At 45.0% G+C, this 23,875-nt stretch overlaps 1 protein-coding gene across 1 annotated transcript; it reads right to left on the reverse strand.

Moving 5' to 3' along the window:
* Positions 1–424: 424 nt before the first annotated feature.
* LOC139299846 (myosin-11-like) lies at positions 425–23,397 on the reverse strand. Its single transcript, XM_070922780.1, has 44 exons — positions 23,255–23,397; positions 21,901–22,243; positions 21,237–21,407; positions 18,825–18,981; positions 16,384–16,411; positions 15,670–15,769; positions 15,138–15,164; positions 14,696–14,722; positions 14,419–14,511; positions 14,269–14,332; positions 14,023–14,121; positions 13,362–13,505; positions 12,723–12,818; positions 12,512–12,630; positions 12,171–12,323; positions 11,901–12,074; positions 11,399–11,572; positions 11,147–11,261; positions 10,862–11,049; positions 10,634–10,755; positions 10,399–10,468; positions 10,106–10,266; positions 9,843–9,951; positions 9,450–9,581; positions 9,160–9,366; positions 8,459–8,596; positions 8,249–8,372; positions 7,587–7,758; positions 7,168–7,380; positions 6,688–6,832; positions 6,363–6,569; positions 5,982–6,086; positions 5,206–5,358; positions 4,679–4,927; positions 4,331–4,543; positions 4,024–4,236; positions 3,676–3,837; positions 3,423–3,551; positions 3,169–3,257; positions 2,879–3,002; positions 2,550–2,758; positions 2,342–2,450; positions 2,092–2,264; positions 425–647 (listed from the first exon to the last, which is right to left on the reverse strand). The coding sequence occupies exons 1-44, from the start codon at positions 23,395–23,397 to the stop codon at positions 425–427; spliced, it is 6,366 nt and encodes a 2,121-aa protein (XP_070778881.1).
* Positions 23,398–23,875: the final 478 nt, after the last annotated feature.

Here is a 23,875-nt window from a genome sequence, read left to right on the forward strand (position 1 = left end):
TGTAGATATTTTCTTTCATTATTTCGTCTATAAAATGTGGTGAACATTGCTCAGTATAATTTCCCAGAGCCCAAGATGAAGATATTCAGTTTACTGTCACATGACTCCTCTCTGAGAAGCTGGAACCAGCACCAGAAACATGTATTCTCAATATAAATTAATTTCATGGGTTTGTTTTAAAGTGGTTTAATGATCATGTTGTCATCGGGTTAGCAGGGATAGTGTAGAATAACAGGTTATAAATAGGTTGTGTGCTATAAGAAGGCTGTTGTTATGAGACTTCTGTGTTTCTGTGTTCAGGAACATTTGCGTCATTTTCAAAGGAAACTTTCAAATTGAACTTAAAAGTGTAAAAATGTTTCTGGAACAGGTTCTGCCCACTTTACTTGTGTGAAACCAGATCATAATGCTGCGTCTGGTCTCTCTACTCGTCGGGGGAGAAGGTGTAGGCCTCCCCGTAGGACTCCCCAGGGGAGGTGCAGGCAGGAGGAGTCGGGGAACGATGCTCTTCCTCCTGCAGCTCCACTGAGTTCTCTTTGATGCTCCTCCGGCCGATGCTCCCTCCCAGCCCCAAGCTCCTGAGGCTTCCTCCGCTGCTGCTGCTCCGGGGACTGGGGCTGCTGAACGTCGCCTCCCCGCCGCCACGCCTGGGAATAACCGTCACATCAGGAGGAAGAGAAAGAGGAGGAAGAGGAGGGTCAGAAGGAGACGAAGGACAGAGGAAGAAGAGAGAGCAGCGAGAACATGGTGGCTTGTTGCAAAGCGAGATTTTTTTTTTAAAAGTTGAAGGCCCTGATATCTTGCAGCAGGGTTGAGACAGCGATGAGGAAACTGAAGTAAAAAGCCCGTTAAGGAAGAGGAGAACATTCCCAGGAAGCTTTGAGGACAGTTTGCAGATCAGCAGTGTCTGAGGAAAGGTGTGAAACAGGACACGGAAGGAGGAAGAGGAAATGGAAAATCACAAATGATCTCATGCCTTCACAGTTCTTTTCTCAGGCACTATTGAATCATAAAGAATGAGGACGAATGTGGGTTTTTTTGTCATCGCAAAACAACGTTTACTACAGCAGGCGGGACCGTTTAATATTTCACTTCAGGTTGAACATGGATGTTTGCCAGTGGGATCCAGCGTTTCACTGCCCTGTAGTCTCTCTGTCGCAGACCGAACAAACAAACAGAGTAAAGGTAGAAACACACAGGAGGCAGCGAGGTCAACAAACACGTAATCCATAATAATAATAATTCATCAGTGAGTTTGGTGCAGTCGCTGCATCTGATCAGAGGGTTGAAAAATAAATACATCCCATCATGCTCCTTGTGTGGGATTCGTCACTTCGGAGCCCATCAGCCTGTTTGTTTCTACCCTCACAGTTTGTTAAAGCATAAACCAAAGTTACAGTTTTGACAGAAAGATATTTTAGATCATTATACTACTTTTTAATTGTGAATTGCGATATTAAATTGATAAGCTGTGCGTGGAAACAGACTTCTTTACAGGATAACTGTAATCGTTCATTTGATGTGATTTCTAGTCTGGGGCTGATTATTTTCATAATTATATGATCAATTAGATAAAATATTGGATTATTTTTATTAACTGATTAATGTTTAGTCATTCAAATGTAACAAAACTGTGAAAAAAGTTCATAACAAGTGTTAATAACCCAAACATATTCATTTTACCATGACTGAAATCACATCTGAGAAGCTGCAACCAGAGACTCACTTATAAATAACTCTAATTAACTAACTAATTATTGATCATCAAAATAGTTGATTCATCGTCTGTCTACTAATTGTTTCAGCTTTACGTTTCAACCGCAAAATGTTCCACTCATATCTTGGAAACAACTCTTAAAAACCAAAGCGATCTTTACCAAAAACATTTGTTCACGTTTATGTTGAAGAATAAATAAAGGTCGACACATTTTGAAACTCTACATGTCGATCAGAGTTCTGCAGAACAGGAGCTCTCAAGCTGAACTTTTTCTAATGAATCACTAATTTATTGTGATTTTCTTCTTCTTGTATTTATGTTTGTCCTCCACACATTGCTGCCCCCCCCCGTCAGGTCAGAGGGCCCCTCAGTACCTCAGTTTGCTCCTGAGTGAAGCCACCTCTCTGTTGAGGGTGTCGTTGGCCTCGCTCGCCTCCTCCAGCTCCCTCTGCAGTTTCCTGCGAGCCGCCGCCACGCGCTGAGCCTCCTCCTCCGCCTCCTCCAGCTGATGCTTCAGCTGCTTCACCCGCACGTTGCCCTTCTCCGCCTGCACAGAGCGGGTTTATTTACAGGTGTGTGACAGAAAGCGCGATAAAACGTTGCCATCATGGTTATCGGAGTTACCTGGTCTTTGTATTGCTGCGCCTGCTTCCTCTCGTCCTCCATCTGGATGGTTAAATCCTTCAGTTTCTTCTCTTTCTGACGCAGATTCTTGGCGTTGGCCTGACGCTCTCTACACAACATCAGTGACACATTTAATCCTTCTTACTGTGTTTCAGTGCAGTTTATCAAATCTATGTTTGGAACTCCATTTCCCAGCATGCACCATTACCTGCTCTCAATCTCCAGCTGCTCTTCAGCCTCTCTCAGTTTGGCCTCGAGGGCGGCGATGGAGGATTTGAGCTTGGAGCGGCCCTGGCCCTCGATCTCCTGCAGTTTGGCCTTCAGCTCTCGGTTTTGTCTCTCCAGCTGCTGCCTGGATCCCTCCCTGCTCTGAGAGGAAGACCTCTCTGCTGTCAGCTCCGCACCCAGCTGCTCCACCTGCACAACGGGACGTAGACAGAAACATTAAGAGACTCAGGAAGGAAACACCACGTACAGCCCGGCCTAGTCCTCGCTTAAACCCTGTCTAGTCCAGTTTCTGGTCCACCCTGGACCTACCAGCTGCTGGCTCTTCCTCAGCCGGTCATTGAGGCTCTCCACGTTGGCCTGCTCCTCCTCCAGCTCCTCCTCCAGCTGGCTGATCTTAGTGTCCAGACGACGCTTTTCATCAGACAGCAGGGATCTGAACAGAGTTAGGAGGAGGAGGACGGGGAGAGGAGATGAAACATGTTGAATCATAACAACCTGAGTTGTTAGTTGTATTGATTTAATCTTCTTCTAAATTCTTGAACAAACATCAGATCTGAACTACTGCTGGCTGCTACTTGTTAGTAACTCATGACACCCACTTTCCAGAGGAGTTACTGGCCAGTTCTTCAGACAGCTCGTCTCTTTCTGCCTCTGCCTGCTTACGAGCTCTCTCAGCAGCTGCCAACATCTGGACAGACAGGAGGACAGACAGACAGACAGGAGGACAGACAGACAGACAGGAGGACAGACAGACAGAGGGAGTTGATGGTGGAATAAAGAAAAGGTCGTCCTGCATGTTGGTGGCTCACGATCAACTGACGGGAAACAACACGCTGTTTCTTTGAGGCCTCACCTCGTGCAGCTGGACGATGTCGGCCTCCATGGCCTTGGATCTGCGCTCAGACTCCCTGGCTGAGGCGAGGACCTCCTTCTGGGCTGCACGCGAGTCCTCCAGCTCCCTCTGGAGGTCCTTTGCTTGGCCCTGTGAGGAGAGCAGGGGAGGCCGTGTCGGGTTTCAAGTGGTTTTTCAATAATAGAAGCACTTCACGTCATGGAGCTTTGATTTCTTATCAATTGAAAGATATTGCATTAGTGTGTGTGCTGACCTGGATCTTGCGGAGCTGCTTGACTGCTTCGTCGCGCCCCCTGCTGGTGGCCTCCAGCTGGTCCTCCATGTCCTTCAGCTCCCCCTCCAGCTTCTTCTTGCCGCCTGACGCTTGACCTCGCTGCTTCCTCTCCTCCTCTAGCTCCGCCTCCAGCTCACGCACCTGACGGAGAGAGACGGGAGGTCATTTTATAAACACACATAACATAAGGAGCACACACACTGTTTCATCCACAAGATACAGTCCAGAGAAATCTTACATGTTCATGGGAATATAGTTTTCTGGTTCACCTGCGTGTAGCATGATCAGATGTTATATTAGGAGGAGCAGCAGGAGGTTGTACTCCACCTGTTTGAGGAGTTGCTTCCTCTTCTCCTCGCCCATCTCATCGCGGGCGTGCAGCTCCCTCTCATGCTGAGCTCTCAGGGCCTGACTGTTGACCTCCAGACGCAGCTTGGCGTCCTCAGCGACCTGCAGCTCGTCCTCCAGCTCCTCCATCTGCGTTCTCATCTCCTCCACGATGGCCTCCAGGCCACGCTTGGCCTTCTCCAGGTCATGGACCTGACGGAGGATGGAAAGAAGATAAGATCAGAAATTATGTCAACTTTTGTAATAAAAGAAAAGAATTCATTCACGGTCCGACGTTTCCTCTTACACTCTTCCCCACGTCGTCCTTGGAGCTGATGAGGTCCTCCATCTCAGCTCGGAGGGACTTCATGGTCTTCTCCGCCTCCTCCAGAGCATCCTGGTTCTCGTCCAGCGCTCTGGCCAGTGCTAACACCCGCGTCTCCTTCTCCCTCGCCTCGGCCTCTGCTCGATCCCGCTCCTCTGCAAACTTAGAGGAGATGGCGCGCTCCTCCGCCAGCATCTGACAAACACCAGGACAAAGGAGAGTAATGTAAATTCAAAGGAACAGAAAGAACAGGCAAGTCTGCACCGAGGAGCCGTCTGGACAGGATTCAGACTCTCTTCAGCATTAAAGGTTCACAATTTACAGTCAGACCTGGTCAAACTTCTTCTGCTTCTTCTCCAGGTTGGAGACGAGCTGCCGCTGGCTGTCCAGGTCCATGAGGACGTCCTCCAGCTCCTGCTGCATCCGGCTCCGGCTCTTCTCCAGCTTGTCGTAGGCCGAGGCCTTCTCCTCGTAGTCGCTGTTGGTCGCCTCCAGCTCGCGCTGCAGACGCTTCTTCCCCTCCTCCAGCAGCTCCACCGTCCCCGACATCTCGTCCAGCTTCTTCTTGGAGTCGGACAGCTGACAGAAGGTGAAAGAGGTGTCATGTTTCTACATCGTGCTCGAAAAAAGGTCTCATTTAAGGTCTCATTTGTTCAGTATCTGTTCATAAGACTTGATGAGAAATCGTTTCTGTTACATGTATGAAACAAGTCTGCTGTGTAATCTTATTGGATTCAAATAGATTAAAAAACAGTTGGCTACTTTTCTTTAGTTGTAACACCGCTGATTTGTCTCTGACGGTCACATGACTGACCTTCTCTCACTCTAACAGGTCAGATTTATCTGAAGTTACCGACCTGCATGTTGAGGCTGGAGACCTGCCTCTCCACGGTCCGTTTGGCCTCAGTCTCCTCCTCCAGCTGCTCCACCAGGCTGTTCCTGTCCTCCTCCGTCTGACGCAGACGTCCGGACAGATTCAGCTTCTGACGGGTCTCCTCTGACAGCAGCTCCTGGAGGAGAAGGACGAGGAGACGGGAGGAGGCGTGGAGAAAGTTGACAGAAAAGTCGGTCAGTCCACCTCCTCTTTGCTTCAGACTGAAATATCTAAACAATGAGTGCAGTTTTGTACAGACATTCACAGTCCCCTGAAGACGAACCCTGCTGACTTTGGTGATCATCTGACTTTTCCTTTAGCACCACCAGGGACCACCACCAGGGACCACCACCAATCCCTTTAACCCCTTGACTATTTAGCCATTATCAGTTTGTCCAATACTTTGGTTTATGACCAAAAACCTGCAAAACTGAAGACATTCCCATCAGCCTCAGCCCTACTTGGAGTTTGGTGCTAATTAGCATTTATTAGCATGCTAACACGCTAAACTAAGATGGTGAACATGGTAAACATTACACCTGCTAAATGTCAACACATTAGCATTGTCAGTACGAGCATGTTAGCATGCTGATGTTAGCATTTAGCTCAAAGTACCGCTGTGTCTAGGTGCAGCCTCAGTAGCGGTTAGCATGACAGCAGACTCTTGTTAGATGTAGGTTTGCCTCGACACTCAGGACTCACTGTGGGCAGAACCGCATCCAACTTTATAAACTGGTGTGTACTTGCGGCGTCGCTCACCTGCGCATCCTGCAGCTGCGAGGTCAGAGTGGAGACGTCTTTACTCAGCTTGATGTTCTTTCCCTCCGCCTCGTTCAACAGACCCGTCACGCTGTCCAGCTCCATCTGGCAGAGACGAAGAGAAAGACAAGGAGGAGAGAGATGGACCGAAGGTGTACAGTGAAGTCCCACATGTGAACTTTTGTCCTTCACTCTCTCGTTTCACAGTATAGACGATTTAAATCAGGATTAACTTGAATGCTGGTTGAAACTGTTATCTGTTCACTTTCTGTTGATTGTTTAGTTTTCAGTTGGTTACTGTTTAACTACAGTATATATTTGGGTACATGCAGTATTTGACTAGTACTTCAGGGTCAATTCATTAGTATTTTGATGACTCACAGTCATCTTGGAGACTCGCTCCCCCAGCTCGGTCCTCTGCCGCTCGCTCTCGTTGAAGCGTGATTGCAGGTCGTTCAGCTGACCCTCCACCTTCTTCTTCTTGTGCTCCACGTCCTGTTTGGCGCTGGCGAGGGATCGCAGGTCGGCGCTCAGATCTGACGACTCCTTCTCCAGAACCTGCTTGGCTTTCTCCAGACCAGCTCTCACCTGGACGGAGAGATGTGGTGCCGAGTGAACGTTTTTTAAAAATGAAATAGAGGCGGTCACAGCGCAGAAGGCCTGAGGGAAGTTTTTTGTTAAGTTTGACGTGAATTTCTCATCATACCCTCTTGGCCTGCTCCAGCTGCTCATTGAGCTCCTCCACAGCCTGGCTGTGTTTCTGTCTCAGGTCCTGGATTTGGGCCTCGTGGCTGCGTCCCTCGTCCTCCATGGCTTTCTTCAGCATGGCCACCTCCTGCTCACGCTTCGCCCTGCCAGTCACACACACACACGACATCACCACAACACGTCCAGCAGTAACACGGCCTTGTGATCGGCCTGCAAACGTCCACTCTCATGCAGATGATTATTTACTGTTCTGCACCACCTCAGAGAGAAGCTTTTAACATCGGTCAACACAGACTAAATCATTAGAGATCTGCTCTAAATGCAGAAAAAACTAAAGATCTTCCTCCTGTCATACACTTTCAAAGCGCAGAGACTGAGCCACTATTACCTCAAAGTGGCAACAATTGATGAAACACTACCACAGAGCCTGTGGATCAATCAGAGGTCATGTATGTAGGATAGAACCGATCGTACAGACCGTAGCTCTTGCTGGGCGGCGGTGGTATCCAGGCTGTCCTCCAGCTCGGTGCGTAGAGAGTTCAGCTCGTCTCCGAGATCCCGTCGAGCCGCCTCCACCTTCCCCCTGGCCGCCTTCTCAGCCTCCAAGTCCTCCTGCAGCTCCGACAGCAGAACCTCCAACTCTCGAACCCGCTTCACCGCCGCACCACGCTGATTGCTCTCCTCCTCCAAACTGTGGACACAAGAAAGGTTCTAATTTATTATTATCATCTAATGTGTTATTATTATTTTACAGGTCCCACATCTTAATATGCTTGAAATAAACTTCATCATAGACAGTTCCCTCAGGATAAACTGTTAAATCGTCCCTGATGTTTCTTCTGTCCAACAGCATTGTCGGCTGTTATGAACATCGTCGGCTTGTGTAGTGCCTCTTACCGGGCCTGCGTGCCCTGGAGCTCCTCTTCCCTGGCGGCTAGCTGGGCTCGGAGCTCGGCTAGTTGGGCCTGCAGGTCGGCGTGCTGATCCTGGAGGTCGGCCAGCTCCGCCTCCACCTTCCTCTTGGCCTTCTCCATGTCCAGACGACCCTTCTCCTCCTTCTTCATTCGCACTACACACAGAGAGAAAGAAGACGGTGAACAGACTCGTCATAAAAGTTCATTTTTTTATGGAAACACAAATTATTTTAAAAAATTCGAAGGTCCTGCAAGTTCCTACAATTAAAATCACACTTTACGAGCCGATAAATCAAAAGTGGAGGACTTAAGAAGAACTTATGTACTATTTGGCATCCTAGAAGATACATAAAATCATCTGTATACAGTTTTTTAATCTTTTAATTTTATTGGCTAAATCTCACATTTATAAATCCAAATTCAAGTATTCTAAAGTCTGTAAAAGATGTATATATAACTCCTCCCCTGGGATAAAGCTTTTAACTTCTGGAATCTTTACTTGTTTGTTTATTTCAACAAAGATGAGTGTAAATTATTAGCTGCTTTCTTCTATAAATATATATATCTATATCTAAACAACAGTGAACAGAGGTGAGAAGAGAACAAAGACATGAGCAGATGGAGTATTCGCTTGTCCTGACTGACCCTCCAGGTCGGAGATCATGGACTCGTGTTTGGCCTTGAGTTTGGTCAGATTCTTGGACTTCTCCTCCTCCTCTGCCAGGTTAGAGCTCATATCAGCCATCCTCTCCTCCAGAAGCTTTCGCTCCTGAAAAGACACGAGAGCGTGCGAGTACCGAGCTTATCGCGTATTAAACGCCGACCTCACAGCAAAACCAAACTGCGTTTTTATACCTTCTGCAGTTTGATATTCTGGTCCTCTATCAGCAGAATTTCCTCCTCCATTTTCTTCACTTTTCCCTCCATAGCCACTTTGTCCAGCTGCAGCTTCTGCCGAGCGTCTTCCTCCTCCGCTATGTGGGCCTCCATCAGCTGCAGACAAACGTCATGTGTGTGAAATATACAGGAGACTCATTTAACCACGGAGTTACAAAATGTTCGATTATTCGTTTATATATAAGATGTGGAAGTGGTTATGGTCGTGATACATGCATAAGATAATATTTTATTATTATCTTCCTTTTTAAACGTATTAATAATATGAATATATTATATTCTAACAGTGGTCCAAAGTACTTGGGTATAAAAGACGCTATATAAATATAGTTTATCATTATTATTATTACTATTTAGTTTCAAGCTGTAATATTTAAGTGTAATCATTTATCAATAAACAACAACAAAAATGCCAGATGTTTGTTGGTTCCAGCATCTCAAATATGAGAATTAGAGAATCTGTTTCATGTCACGGTAAATATAAATATATATACATATCTTACTATTTTCTAACATTATTTGGACTAAACAATAATTGATTTCTTGTAAAAATAATCGATAATGAAAATAATACAATGTACTCTTGTAGGGCTGTGTAACAACAACAACAACAACAACAATATAATAATAAAATAATAAAAACAATAATAATAATCCACCTGCAGCTGCTGCTCCATGTCCTTCCTGTCCTGCTGCAGGGAGAGGCTGCGATCCTCCTCCTCCTCCAGCCGGGCCTCCATCTCGTGCAGCACCTCCTCCAGCTCCTGCTTCTTGGCCTCCAGCCTCACCCTCATCTCCTCAGCCTCAGCGTACAGCTCCGTCTCCGCATGAAGCTTCGACTCCAGCTGGGATCGCTCCTCCATCAGCTACAAACACAGACTTCAGTCGCTTCTGGACATTTATGTTTAAGATCAAAAATTATTCATTTAAAAACCTGCATTTATTTCACCTGCGTGTGTTTCTGGGAGATGTCCTTCAGCTCGGCCTCCGTCTTGGCTGCCACCTCTTTCGCTGCCTTCAGTTCTTCATCTTTCTGACCCATTTCTTCTTCTTGTCTGGTGACCTGCAGCAGGGGCTTCACCTGAACCACACACACACACACACACACACACACACACACACACACACACACACACACACGTCACACATCCACAGCTCAGTCTTTCTTTTGAATCTAATCTATCTATCTATCTGAATGTCAGCCTGTATCAATCAATCACTGTGTGTGTGTGTGTGTGTGTGTGTGTGTGTGTGTGTGTGTGTGTGTGTGTGTGTGTGTGTGTGTGTGTGTGTGTGTGCGTGTGTGTGTGTGTGTGTGTGTGTGTGTGTGTGTATATGTAACCTTGGTGAAGAGCCTCCACCACTGCCAGTTCTTGAGTTTGAGGTAACAGGCGCAGTTCCTCTGGATGACCTTCATGGCGCTCAGCTGCTGCTGACGTTTACTGAACGCCCTGAACACACACACACACACACAAGGAAGGATTAGATGTAAGCTTGTGTGTGTGCGTAAATGAGAGACAGGAAATCGACTGCAGTGGACCCCCAAAAGTTGGTATTGTAGGTAGCGTTATTTCCTCACTTTGTTGAAACAACAGTTTCTCTTACTTGCGGGCGAGGAAGCCTCTCGCTTGAGCCTGGAAGGCGATGATGACGACGGTGAGTTTGATGTCTCTCTCCTCCTCCAGCTGGGCCAAAACTCCCGTCCTGAAGAACATCTTACTCTGACCAATACGGTACAGGTTAGTATCCAGATCCAGGTGCTTTACCTGGAGGAGGCAAGAGGGGCCGTGTTACTGCGTTACTGTGTACGTCCCTTCACTTTAACACTGCAGGTCTATAACACTGACGGGGGTCATGTCTGACCACCGTCAGGATCACGAACCCTGCATCCAGCTCACCATCAGACAGCACGCCTGCTTCCCGTCCATGAAGCCCTTCGGGATGGCGTTGGCAGCCAGAATCTCATATCTACAGACAAGAACACACAGGGGCTCATACCATCTAATAACAGGATGTATATTATTCATACAGATACTGAACTGAACTATGAATGTTGTTATTGATTCCTCTAAAGAATAATAAGAATAATCAGTATAAATATCTGAAGAACGTGGTCTCGGGCTGCTCCCTCACCTCTGCCTGAACTCCTGGAACACGATGCGGTTGGGGAATCCCTGTCTGCAGATTCGGATGCCCTCCAGCACCCCGTTACACCTGAGCTGCTCCAGCACCAGATTGGAGTCCATCTTCCCAGCCTGCAGCACAGCAGCAGACCAACAGGCACTAATTGCAGGTACAGACACACTCTGATCGCTGTAGACTACAAGTAAAACCGCAGGACATCAAACACAGGCGACCTACCCTCTTCTCGTGGTTGGGGATGATGCAGCGGACGAAGTTGGGCTGCGTGTTGTGCAGCGTGGTCATCAGCTTGCCCAGCGACTCCTTGTACAGCTGACCCACCGTGCGGAACATGCCCTTCTTGGATTTAGTGGGCGCCGAACTCTCTGACATCTTGGTTATGGTCTCCAGACCCACCACTCGATCCACTGACACGGAGAAAGACACAGCAGAGATTTACACCGCGTCTGATCGCTATGTTGAAAAGGTAAATGAGGACATGTTGCCCCGTCATGGAGGACCGACCGTCTTTCCACAGGTCCTGGATGAAGTTGCTGGAGGAGTTGTTGAGCAGAGCGGTCACATTGTCGTTCAGAGGATCCATGTTCTTAGTCAGCCAGTTAGCTGCATTATAGTCGACCTGGAAATGTAGATGGAAGTCATGTTTGTTAAGAAAAAATCGAAAGAAGCGGCGGGCGTTAAAATATACTTTTCTTACGGTCAACAAATCTCATTAAAACAGTTTCTGACATTCCTGAAGCGGTCAGTGATCCTCACCTTGCCGGCGTAGTGCAGCACACTGAACATCAGTTTGTCTTTGTGCTGTTTGGGTTTGGAGAATTTCACGTGACCGGTGTGGGTGTTCAGCAGCTTGTCCACGAAGGACACATCAGTGGCTTTGGGGAACCAGCACTCCTCGTCCAGCAGGGCCAGGATGCCTGGAGGGTTGTTCTGCAGGACGTCGAAGGACACAGAGGCTCCGTTTAAGAGAAGATCTTTACAATTGTTTCCTGTTGCAGTTCTTTTTGATCAGAATGATGGGGAGAATTTATCTAATTAGCGACTCTTTGATTTAAGTGGAAAACAAACTCCAGAATAAAAGCTATAAACAAAAAATGAAAGCAGTCCTTCACATTACTTGTGACATCTGCTTCGTTTGTGCAACTGTTTTTTGTTTGCAGTCACTTTCTATGGGCCCTGAGTAACTCTACGTTTAATAACTATATCTATACGTTCATCAGACTCCTGGTTAGAATGGAGGCCATGCGTGCGTCCTGACCGGCCTCTCGATGAGCTCGATGCAGGGCTGCAGGTCGAGGCCGAAGTCGATGAAGTTCCACTCGATGCCCTCTCTCTTGTACTCCTCCTGCTCCAGGATGAACATGGTGTGGTTGAAGAGCTGCTGCAGACGCTCGTTGGTATAGTTGATGCAGAGCTGCTCAAAGGAGTTGTCCTGAGGCGGAGAAACGTTGCAGCGATCAGAAAACAACATAAATACGACAAAACAAACACTTCAGTATTTAAATGTTAGTTTTCAGTAAGAATTCACCTCAAAAATCTCAAAGCCAGCGATGTCCAGGATGCCCAGGAAGGAGGACGACTGCCTCTTACTCTTGTCCAGCGTCTTGTTGACTCTGGCCAGGATCCAACGAAACAGGCGCTCGTACATGGCCTTAGCCAGAGCCTCCACCGCAAAGTCAGCCTGGAGGAAGAGGAGGATGGAGAGAGATAGTTTATCGCTCTGTGTTGCTGGAAAGCGATGCGACAGAAGGCTTCCAACTCTCAACTTTAGACTCAGATACTTTACTTTCCGGAGAATTTCTTTTTTTTCAGAGAGAAATATTGCAGAGCCTTTATTTTCTGTGTTAATGAGGTTTGGTTTGCTGTCACCTGCTGCTTGGTCTGGGCCTTCTGCACCACCTCCCTGCCCACTTTGATCCGGGGGGTGAGGATGGCGCGGGTGAAGTCGGTGACATTGATGCCCTGCAGGTGACACACCTTCTGGGCAGCTGGGGTTGATGGGTGACATGAGATGGAGAAGAGGTCAGAGGGGTTTACAGGTTAATAGACAGTGCAGGTGTTGGTATTTTAACACGGTTACCGGTGTTGTCAGGCATGGTCGCCTGCTCACTGTTCCTCTCCTTCTCAATCTTGACGTTGCCCAGCTGGAGCACAGTGGACACAACCTTCAACATCCCTGCAGCCAGGAAGAGGAAGAGGAAAGAAGGAACGACATTTAGAAGGATTGATAAATGTCACAACAGTGCTTAAGAGCTTTTCTCCTGCTGGGACAAGTCAGATCAGAGTCCTGATCACATATTTCTAGTTTCCAACATAATACAGCTGCACAGTGAACACCCCCAACTACATTAAAGTCAGTACATCCAAAGCACGTTCAGGTAGATGTGCCGGGCAGCTGCATAGCTCTGCATCCCAGGTTTCCTTTGAGAGCTTTTGTGTGCGTCCAGGAACCGTGGATCTGTTATGACAGCCTCTCTTTGTCTCAGCATGGACAAAATACTGACAGCAGTTGAAGGTTTTCTCATGATTTTACTTTCCCCACTCTGTTCCTGAGATGAATGAAGTTTGACCTGCAGATGATTAATCATAAAACAATAACTAGATAGTCTTTGAGGTGGAAAAAAAACTGGAGTTTGAGCCAGTAACACATGGCAAAGTGTGTTCAGATAAAGGCTTTTGATTGTGGAGTTGGTTCAAATGTTCTCTGAGCAGTTTGTACCTATTCTCTCCTCCTCAGTGAAGCCCATGATCCCCATGGCCTCCAGAGTCTCATCAAACAGCTCGTCATCCTCCTGACCGGGGATCTCCACGTGACCCTCTTTCAGGAAACGATAGCAGCTGAAGTCCTCCAGCAGAAGCTCCTCTAAACACACACACACACACACACACAGTGAAGGTTTGTTTGTTTGTTGTCAAACCCAGAGAGAAATAACATCAACAAACAGAAAGCTAACAAGACGACAAGTCTGCCGCCTCTAGAGCCGGGGGTCTTAAAAACAAGACATTGTGGTCTTAACACTGGGTGCAGTGACTGCACGCAGCATCGTCGTGTCCTCGTTGTGGGGTTGCCAGGTTTGCACAATGTCATGAACAAACCACGGTGGCTTCTGGAAGTATAAACATGTACAACAGCTTTGATTAAATAAGAACACATATGTCAAATGTAGAGTTTTTGGCCTTCAGTTTTGATGCTAAGCTAGGCTAAACACATTCAAGACCTGAGGATCTGTGTACTGGACGTTCAGAGACCTACGTTACCTGATTCTGGGTAAGACAGCTAACAATTTCTGTGATATGTCATATGGACTCTTTAGGCCCATTAGATCTGTCAGTGAGAGGAGAGTTTCGGTCTTTTTCTTGCTCGTGTTGTGGCTGCTCACCCCTCGTCTTGTCTTTGGCTCCTGCCACCATGTAATAGAAGATGTGAAAGGCTCTCTCAGTGTTGGCCTGACGAATACAGCGAGACTTCTCCAGCAGGTCTGATCGGGTCAGGACAGGGTTAAGCAGACAACCACGTCTGTTTTCAGGTAATATTTCAAGCAAAAAGGGCACTTTGACAGATTATTTTGTCGCATCAAAATCTATTTTTCAATTTTATATTCATCATTTGATGTGAAAAAGGATACAGGTGTCAATATTCGCCCCGACGAGGAAGCCGGTCACATCAAAGTTGAGCTTGATGAACTTTCCCTGTGGACAGAGGAGACACAGCAACATGACATCATTATAACTGACACAACTAAAGGTCACAACTGACACACCGATTCAAAACTCACAAATCGCGAGGAGTTGTCGTTCTTGATGGTTTTGGCGTTTCCAAATGCCTCCAGGATGGGATTAGCCTGCAGCAGCTGCTTCTCTAGCTCCCCCTACAGCCCATAACAAGGTTACACACCTATACATTACAGTACATATGCGTATCTACACATATCTATACACACATTAAAGGGAATACGTACCAAGATGTGAGAGAAAAACCTTTCTGTCGCATTGAATCTTAATTAAACATGAAACTCATTGAGTAAAAGAGTCAGTATGAGAGTTTATACTCACGTAGGCCAGAGATCCCGCCTGCTGCGGCTGCAGGAACAAACAGGAACACAAGCTGCTTACAAACTCAACGAATCCTCAACTGTTTTGTTGCTACATTTAGCATTTCCCCAAAATTGGCTACCCGCATGACAGCTTGAAACACAGCAGAGCAGCAGGGCCGGAGGTCAAGCATCAGTAAATCTTAAATTAAACACACCACAGATGGTTCTTCACTGGATTACGTGCAGCTGTAACTCTCAATCAGTGTTAAGGGGGATTTGTTATGGGAAAGATATGACGACTTGGCACGATGATCTCCTGTAAGTACGGTGCTCCTCCATCAACTGCACGTGTTTTACTGACGTTGCTGATATTTCATGACTTTTTAATCTTCAGTCAGAGTTAAAAAAAGAAAAATCAGAGGCCCCAGAAGCATCAGCGGACGACAATAATGTGTCCTCACCTTGACCACCGCTGCAGCCACTGAATCCTGTCATGCACAGTAGAATATGTGATTTAATATTCTGTGACAGAACTAAACACTGTCTTCAGACACAGCGCAGTCCTTTCTAATGATCTTTTGGTATATTTTCACCAAAAGCAAGTCATTAAATGGCATCGTGACATCATTTTAATCATTTTTATAGCTGATGAAGTCTTAAACTCCGACAAGTTGCTCAAGGAAAGACAAATATTACTGTTCATTATCTGTTGATATCCTAATAATATATTTATATTTGTTTACATCCCTATTTCTGTGCAGATCAAGATTTTACTGTATAAACATGATCATCTTTTAAAATATGATTTTAAAATCAAAAATATTGGGCAGTGACACCACGTATAAGTCTACTTCCTGTTCTTGGAATTCATTATTGTGATATATTTAACGTCTATTTGTAATAAGTTTTGTTTTATCAACCTATCATTTGGCTGCTCTGTACATCCAGTTTTCTGGAGCAATCGTAAAACACGGCGAAGACGTTTCTACTCACAGGGTTGGCATCCTTCTTGCCCTTGTGTGAGGAGGCGACGACGGCCAGGTACTGAATCACCTTCTTGGTGTTTTCTGTCTTTCCCGCTCCAGACTCACCTCTGGGTGACGGAGGAGAGGTGAGGAGAGAGAGGGAGGAAACACGAGGAGGTAGAATAGAGTTAAAAATGGAGACAGGACGACAAATAATGTGAATTCATCTGGATTTATTTGTCAATTGAAGCTGACATTCTGCGACAACATTCAGTTCATGAAAAGTAACGGCCGAAACAACTGGTTGATTGATCAAATAATTGATACGCAACAGTTCTGTTAATTCATTCAGCGCTAAAATGTCAAAAATTCACCAGGTCCAACTTAACAAATGTGAATATTTGCTGGTTTTCTATGATGTAAATTGACTATTTTAAAACAATAAACATCCATATGTCAGCTGGAGCTTCAGGAGATTTCATTTTATATATCTGTCTCCTGACATTTTATAGATCAAGTGACTTGAATTGAAAGATTTGCCATCAGATGAACTGATAATGATTTTAGTTGCCGCCTCACATAGATGTATATACACAGTCTCATTGTACGTCATTCAGTTTCAGGGCAAACACTTGGTTTAAGGGAATGAATGTAAGTCAATGCAAGCCCTTTAGCGATTGTGTGCTCACACGCACGGCACGGCGTGATGGAAAATGGTGAAGTGTTGTATGTTTTGACTCACGTGCAGAGAATAGACTGATCCTCACGGTCTGTGGAGAGGGAGAGAGATGTTAAAAGGGGGGGAAATAATGTTGACTGAGCTGAACGCGTTAGTTGAAGCCAAGCCGAACAGACCAAACATGAACTCTGAGGCGGCGCCGCTTCACTCGGACACGAGAGCAAGCGGCTCTGAAGTCTCATTCAGGGGGAGATTAGCCTCCGTCACTCATATCATCTAAAAATAGCAGGTGGATGCAGGGCTCCGTCGCTGTAATCTCGCCTCCCTGCTCCATGTATGGCCATTCTGGAGCTGAATGGAAAGTATGGAGTTGGTCTGAGGTCACCGGCGGACCATCCGGAGGCCAGACGGCACGCTCCGAGGCTTCAGTCAGGGCCGCTCAGGCCACCAATCAACTATCCAGTAACTGAAGTGACGGGTCTGTGTTTGTAAGTGCTGTGATTGGCTTTTTTAAACCAATTACCCCGAAAACTGTGTAGTATCAAGTAGTAGCAGTAGTAGGAATACAAGAGGCAGCAGTAACGGCAGCAGTAGTAGTAGTAGTAGTAATACAAGAGGCAGCAGTAGTAGGAGTAGTAATACAAGAGGCAGCAGTAGTAGTAGTAGTAATACAAGAGGCAGCAGTAACAGCAGCAGCAGTAGTAGTAGTAGTAGTAATACAAGAGGCAGCAGTAACAGTAGCAGCAGTAGTAGTAGTAGTAGTAGTAATACAAGAGGCAGCAGTAGTAGTAGTAGTAATACAAGAGGCAGCAGTAGTAGTAGTAGTAGTAGTAGTAATACAAGAGGCAGCAGTAAAGGCAGCAGTAGTAGTAGTAGTAGTAATACAAGAGGCAGCAGTAGTAGTAGTAGTAATACAAGAGGCAGCAGTAACAGCAGCAGTAGTAGTAGTAGTAGAAATACAAGAGGCAGCAGTAACAGCAGCAGTAGTAGTAGTAGTAGTAGTAGAAATACAAGAGGCAGCAGTAACAGCAGCAGTAGTAGTAGTAGAAATACAAGAGGCAGCAGTAACGGCAGCAGTAGTAGTAGTAGTAGTAGTAGTAGTAATACAAGAGGCAGCAGTAACAGTAGTAGTAGTAGTCGTAGTAGAAATACAAGAGGCAGCAGTAACAGCAGCAGTAGTAGAAGTAGAAATACAAGAGGCAGCAGTAACGGCAGCAGTAGTAGTAGTAGTAGTAATACAAGAGGCAGCAGTAGTAGTAGTAGTAGTAGAAATACAAGAGGCAGCAGTAGTAGTAGTAGTAGAAATACAAGAGGCAGCAGTAACGGCAGCAGTAGTAGTAGTAGTAGTAGTAGTAGTAATACAAGAGGCAGCAGTAACAGCAGCAGTAGTCGTAGTAGAAATACAAGAGGCAGCAGTAAAGGCAGCAGTAGTAGTAGTAGTAGTAGTAGTAGTAGAAATACAAGAGGCAGCAGTAACAGCAGCAGTAGTCGTAGTAGAAATACAAGAGGCAGCAGTAAAGGCAGCAGTAGTAGTAGTAGTAGTAATACAAGAGGCAGCAGTAGTAGTAGTAGTAATACAAGAGGCAGCAGTAACAGCAGCAGTAGTCGTAGTAGAAATACAAGAGGCAGCAGTAAAGGCAGCAGTAGTAGTAGTAGTAGTAATACAAGAGGCAGCAGTAGTAGTAGTAGTAATACAAGAGGCAGCAGTAACAGCAGCAGTAGTAGTAGTAGTAGAAATACAAGAGGCAGCAGTAACAGCAGCAGTAGTAGTAGTAGTAGAAATACAAGAGGCAGCAGTAACGGCAGCAGTAATAGTAGTAGTAATAATACAAGAGGCAGCAGCAGTAGTAGTAGTAGTAGTAGTAGTAATACAAGAGGCAGCAGTAACAGCAGCAGTAGTAGTAGTAGTAATACAAGAGGCAGCAGTAACGGCAGCAGTAATAGTAGTAGAAATACAAGAGGCAGCAGTAGTAGTAGTAGTAGTAGTAGTAGTAATACAAGAGGCAGCAGTAGTAGTAGTAGTAGTAGTAGTAATACAAGAGGCAGTAGTAGTAGTAGTAGTAGTAGTAGTAATACAAGAGGCAGCAGTAGTAGTAGTAGCAGTAGTAATACAAGAGGCAGTAGTAGTAGTAGTAGTAGTAATACAAGAGGCAGCAGTAGTAGTAGTAGTAATACAAGAGGCAGCAGTAGTAGTAGTAGTAATACAAGAGGCAGCAGTAACAGCAGCAGTAGTCGTAGTAGTATTACAAGAGGCAGCAGTAATAGTAGTAGAAATACAAGAGGCAGCAGTAGTAGTAGTAGTAGTAGTAGTAGTAATACAAGAGGCAGCAGTACTTGCAATAAACTCACAAGAACACATAAAGTACAACATCATAAGTATATACAAATATATAGTCCACAAGAGAAAATACGACTAAATAAGAACATAGGGGTAAGTTCAAACCAAATGAATAATTAATGATTGATTAGTGATCGATGGATGGGCTGGACCTGAGTATTGTTACCTTGCATCATGTTCCTGTAGGCGTTGTCGGTGATGGAGTAGATGTGTGGCGGCACCTCGTGACGTTTCTTGCCTTTATACATCTCGATGATCTTTTCAGAGTAGATGGGCAGCATCTTGTAGGGGTTCACCACCACGCAGAACAGACCCGAGTACGTCTGTGGGGGGGTGAAAGGCAGCGTGACAGTTTTAGGGGTTTTGCTCTTTCAGGTCCGGCCTGATTGCTCGGCCCCCCCCGCCCCAGTGAGGGACTGGCCTCACCTTCTACAGGCCAGGTCTCTCTACAGGTGGCCCCCTCTCTCTTCCTCCTTGAAGTCTTGTGCTTTTTGGTTTTGTTTGGTTTAATTGTGTTTAGTTTAGCCACATGCAGCAACACCACTGATACTTAGTAATCCTTAATGAACTACTTGTGTCATAATAATATTAATAAATTAACTGTGTGGACTTTTTTTTCCAGAATATAAAAAATGCTCAATGAGAAACTGCATTGAATCACAGAAGCTGACGGATGAAGCTCTCTTTGAAAAAGGAGAGGACAGAGAGGTGGGGAGTGACGTGCATCAAAGGGTCCCTGCCAGACTTGATCCAGGATCCTCACCGTTCAGGGTTGTTGCCAAGACCACCAGGGGCCCAGCTCCTGCATGTAAGGTTTGTCTCCAATGAGGACGGCGAGTGTGTGTTATACAGCGTACGGCTGTGAGGATGATCATTTACGCTATCTGACTGGAGCAACAAATACGTATATTGATTTACAGGTAGCAACTTTTCAGAGAGAACAATAAGAAACACTAAACATCACCGAGAGGCCCGGCTGAACTAACATACTACGAGGGACACAAATGTCCCTGTGGATGAGCTGAAACACTTAATCAATTTGTCGACCGTCAGAAAATGATCACTAACTGTTCAATTAATAATTTAAAAAGTTTATTTCTAGCAATAATGCCGAACATTCACTGACTCCAGCTGCCTTATTCGTTGCTTTTCTTTGTCTTATGTGACAGTAAACTGAATATCTTTGGGTTTTGGACTGTTAGTCAGAAAGAAAAGCTATTTTTAAGCGTCACCTTAGGCAATATAGACCCACAGCCCGAACTATCAATCAACCAATCGAGACAATAATCAGCAGATTAACTGACAAAGACAATAATTGTCAGACGCAGCTCAGATCACAATAATATAATCTATATGATAGTGACCTGCGCAACCTCTCAAACTGTAATATTATACAAAAAACATCACATTATTACTTGACATTTGAACGAAACTTTACAGCTTGTTATATTTAAATAATAAAAAGCATTTTTACGACATTGTGGGACTCCGGGTCACCGCTCATATTCAGAGTCCAGCGCAGGAGACTTTTTTGGCTGCTCAGTTACCGTCTGCTCATATATGGACTGGAGTTCTTAACTTCCACTGATCTTCATGGCAGTCTGTATTAAATGCATCAGCTTGGATTTTAATTTTACACCCCGTGCCTTATTAGACTTGTAAGACAGACTGAAAAAATAAAAACATAAGCTGTTGATCCTTCCAGTACATCCTGAGTCTGTGTAGCGAGCACAGTGTCTGCACACAGTCCCTAAACAAGGACTTTTCCACCTCAGTGTGAACTTAAAGAGAATTAACCCGCTGACCTTGGATCAAGTCTTTTTGGTATTTCTCCTTATATTTCGGTTTACATGTAGATTTAAAAGTGCTGCTGTTCTTTCAGTTGCAAAGGTTCATTCATTATTTTACATTTGAATTATCTGTAGCCTTCGGCGTGCAGGCGTAAAACATAATATTAAGTTTCCTAACCGTGAAATATTTGTATTAGTTTATACTTGTGTTGGTGATATTATTATATTATTATTATATATTATTAAGAGGGGAATTTAAGCACAGTATTTGTTCATGTTTTCTGCTCAAAGGATAAAAAAAATGGTTTTCTTTGTAATATTCAGTAGGTTTAAGCTTGTCATCTTAATAAATAATTAATCAAATCTGTTTTTCCTTGCAAATTTCTTCTGCAACAATTTCTGAGGAAGCTTAAAACATTTGGTTATGAGGTGATGCTGATGCTCAAATGTGAGCTGCACAACAATGATGTCCATAACTTCTACAGCTTATTTGACACTGGAGAAGCAACCGGATGATACTTTGATTACATACTATATATACTCCTATACAGTGTAATTTAGGCTGTGCAGCTTTATTTTTCTGCCAGATTATTCATTGTTGTCTTTTATTGTTTTTCTTTCCCTTATCCTTCCCAAGGACTAAGGAGTGATTTCATTGACTTATTGCAGTATCTTGTTTTATTGTTGTATGTGTTTGTGCCTCAACAATAAAGATATGTTTCAAAAAGAAAATTAGGTTCAGATTCAGATTCAGGTTTGAGGTGTGTGTGTGTGTGTGTGTTCCTCACATAGATCAGGCTGGAGAAGTATCTCTCTCGCAGGTTGTGGAGGACGGAGGCTTCGTTGAGGAAGGTGAGGGCGGCCATGTCCTCCACCTTGCTGAACTTGGGCGGGTTCATCTTCTGGATGTCGTCTTTGTTCACCGTCGCCTTCTGACCGTTGGAGCGCTCCACCAGCACCTGCAGCCAAAAACCCACTCTGTGACACAGCTCTGTTTTAACTTCACTCACAAACGGAATAAATGTGTACTGATGCCAAGCAGCTCTGTGCAGTTTCTTTATGTTGGCATTAAGTGGCAATAGTTTAACTTCTGGAGGCCTTAATGCCCAGAACTCATAGGGTAGATAATCAATTAAGAAAACTCTACATTTTTAAAGCCCAGTTCTGGATGTGATTTGAATCTTACATCTACATCTTTAAAACCATGATTTGTTATTATTATACGACCATTAGTTCATTTTTTATTTATTCATTATTAGTCTTTCCCATAAGAGGAGACGGGTGATGAAAAAAAATCTCACTTTAATGAACTGTTCAGTAGAAGCTCATGATTAAAAAACTGTAAGACTATTAAGGCGTTAAAAGTACTAGTAAAAAGTCACGTGACTATTGCAGCATGCAGAGACAGCATCACCTGATAATGATGACATCATCAGGGTGTGACGACATTACCTCATCACCCTTCTCCTCCTTTACGCTGGCCTGCTCGAAGCCCTCCCTCTCCGACGGGATCCACACCATCTTCTTGGCGGCCCAGTCGGCTTGAGCCACGCCGCTGTTGCGAAAGTCATTTTCCAGGAAGAGGTACTTGCCGTCGTCGGGGTCAGCCATGTTGGAAATGTCGCCGTTAGCGGTTGAATCAACCTGAGGGTCGACGGCGGCAGAGTCGGAGTCGATCGCTGGGAGTTCGGAGGCGGTCGAGCTGACGTCTGGATCGTCACTGGCGACTGGGTCGGCCTCTGGTGGGTTGATGGGAGTCGGGTTGACCTCTGACCTCGGTTTGACCTCTGGCCTGCAGACATAACAGACGGCAGAAATCAAACACTGAACATGTGAACTACAACACACTGCGTTCATCGGATAAACAACACAACTCCTGCTTGCTTGTTTCAGGACCAGATACCTGGCAACCTCTCAGGGACCACAAGACTCCAACAAATCACTGCTCCCGGCCAAGAAATAGAGCGGCACATAAACCAACGTAAAATCATTACATTTTGGTTTTTGTACACATTCAACTAACAGGATATAACATGTTAATTAGTGAGCTTCAGACGTGCTGCTGAGCAAACGCTAGCTGAGCCAGGCTAACTGTTTACCCCTGTTTCCAGTCTTTATGCTAAGCTAAGCTAATCGGCTTCCGGTTGCAGCTTCATATTTACCGTACCAAAAAAAAGCAAATAATCTTGCATTTCCCAAAATGTCGAACTATTCATTAAAGTCCATCTTGAATTAATGCAGCCAAATGTTAACTTATTAAATCATTAACAAAGTCAACAAAGAGAAAAGTGCTGAAGAAACTGACCTTTAAAGGAAACGTTAAGTAAAAACTTTGATCTTTGGTGTCAAGTTTTTCTCTGTAACGTTTCTGCCTAAATAAAAAACAATACAAGTTAAAGTTTGGAGAAAAGTCTGTAGCTAATTAGAATTTAATCCTCAAAAATGAATCTCCTTCATCAGGACTGTGTGGTCTGTTTGATCAGATTTGATTGACAGTCGGAAACACGACTGTGACCGCTAAAACAATTTTGGATGCAAAGAGCAAAATGACACATAAGGTCGAGCAGAAGCGTCTCTAAAAAGCTTTGTGCAGATGTTTAAAGAGTCTCGCAGAAGACTGACGAGGACGATCGAGCGTCAATACAACACATTAGCTCTCTTTCCTCCTCCTTCTGTGACTCAAACTGCTGCCTTTGCATCCGAGTGTCACGCAGATAATTTACATTTGGTTTCAGTGAACCGCCTGACAGGTTACTGCTGATAACGGCCTCGGCACATTTCCCTAAGTTTGCAATGAGCTACTTACTCACTTATCCGTGCCTCTGCCTCTTCATGTAGGTCACGAGGCTGCTTTGACCCCCCATTGAACAGCAGGCAATAAAACATGAAACGCAGCACACAGATAACCCCTATAATCAAACAACTGAGCTGCCATGCTGGAATGCCCATGTTTGGCTAACCCTTTGCTCCTGGTAGCTTGGTAGCCCAAAGAGGGATGCTAGGGACTTAGCAGGCATACTACCTTATAAGGTGCAGCTCATGTGTCCAGCCAAGCTTACCATTTACACCAAAATGGTGACATGTCACAAGGTGCGTCCATGTGTGACATGCATCCACAGGCAAAACAGAGCAGGTATGTGAGCAGGAATCAACATCCAGCATCTGGAATGAAGATTTCTGACGGATTTACTGAGAAATGTGATGCTTTAAAAGTCAGTAAAGATTAAAATACCATCCTGGAGCTTTTTTAACCTTCTGCCAGCACTTTAAGAGAGTCAGAGATAATGCAGCATTATAATTATTACTCTTCAACAGCAAATATGAACTCATAATGCTCTTAATGTTTTTGGCTTGAAGAGTGACAGAAATGTGTCTTTTAGTTGTTAACAAGCTGCTTTTCTTAGAGTTATTTTGCATGTTTAGATAA

The sequence above is a fragment of the Enoplosus armatus genome, chromosome 17, assembly GCF_043641665.1.
Source record: "Enoplosus armatus isolate fEnoArm2 chromosome 17, fEnoArm2.hap1, whole genome shotgun sequence".
Classification (NCBI taxonomy): Eukaryota; Metazoa; Chordata; class Actinopteri; order Centrarchiformes; family Enoplosidae; genus Enoplosus; species Enoplosus armatus.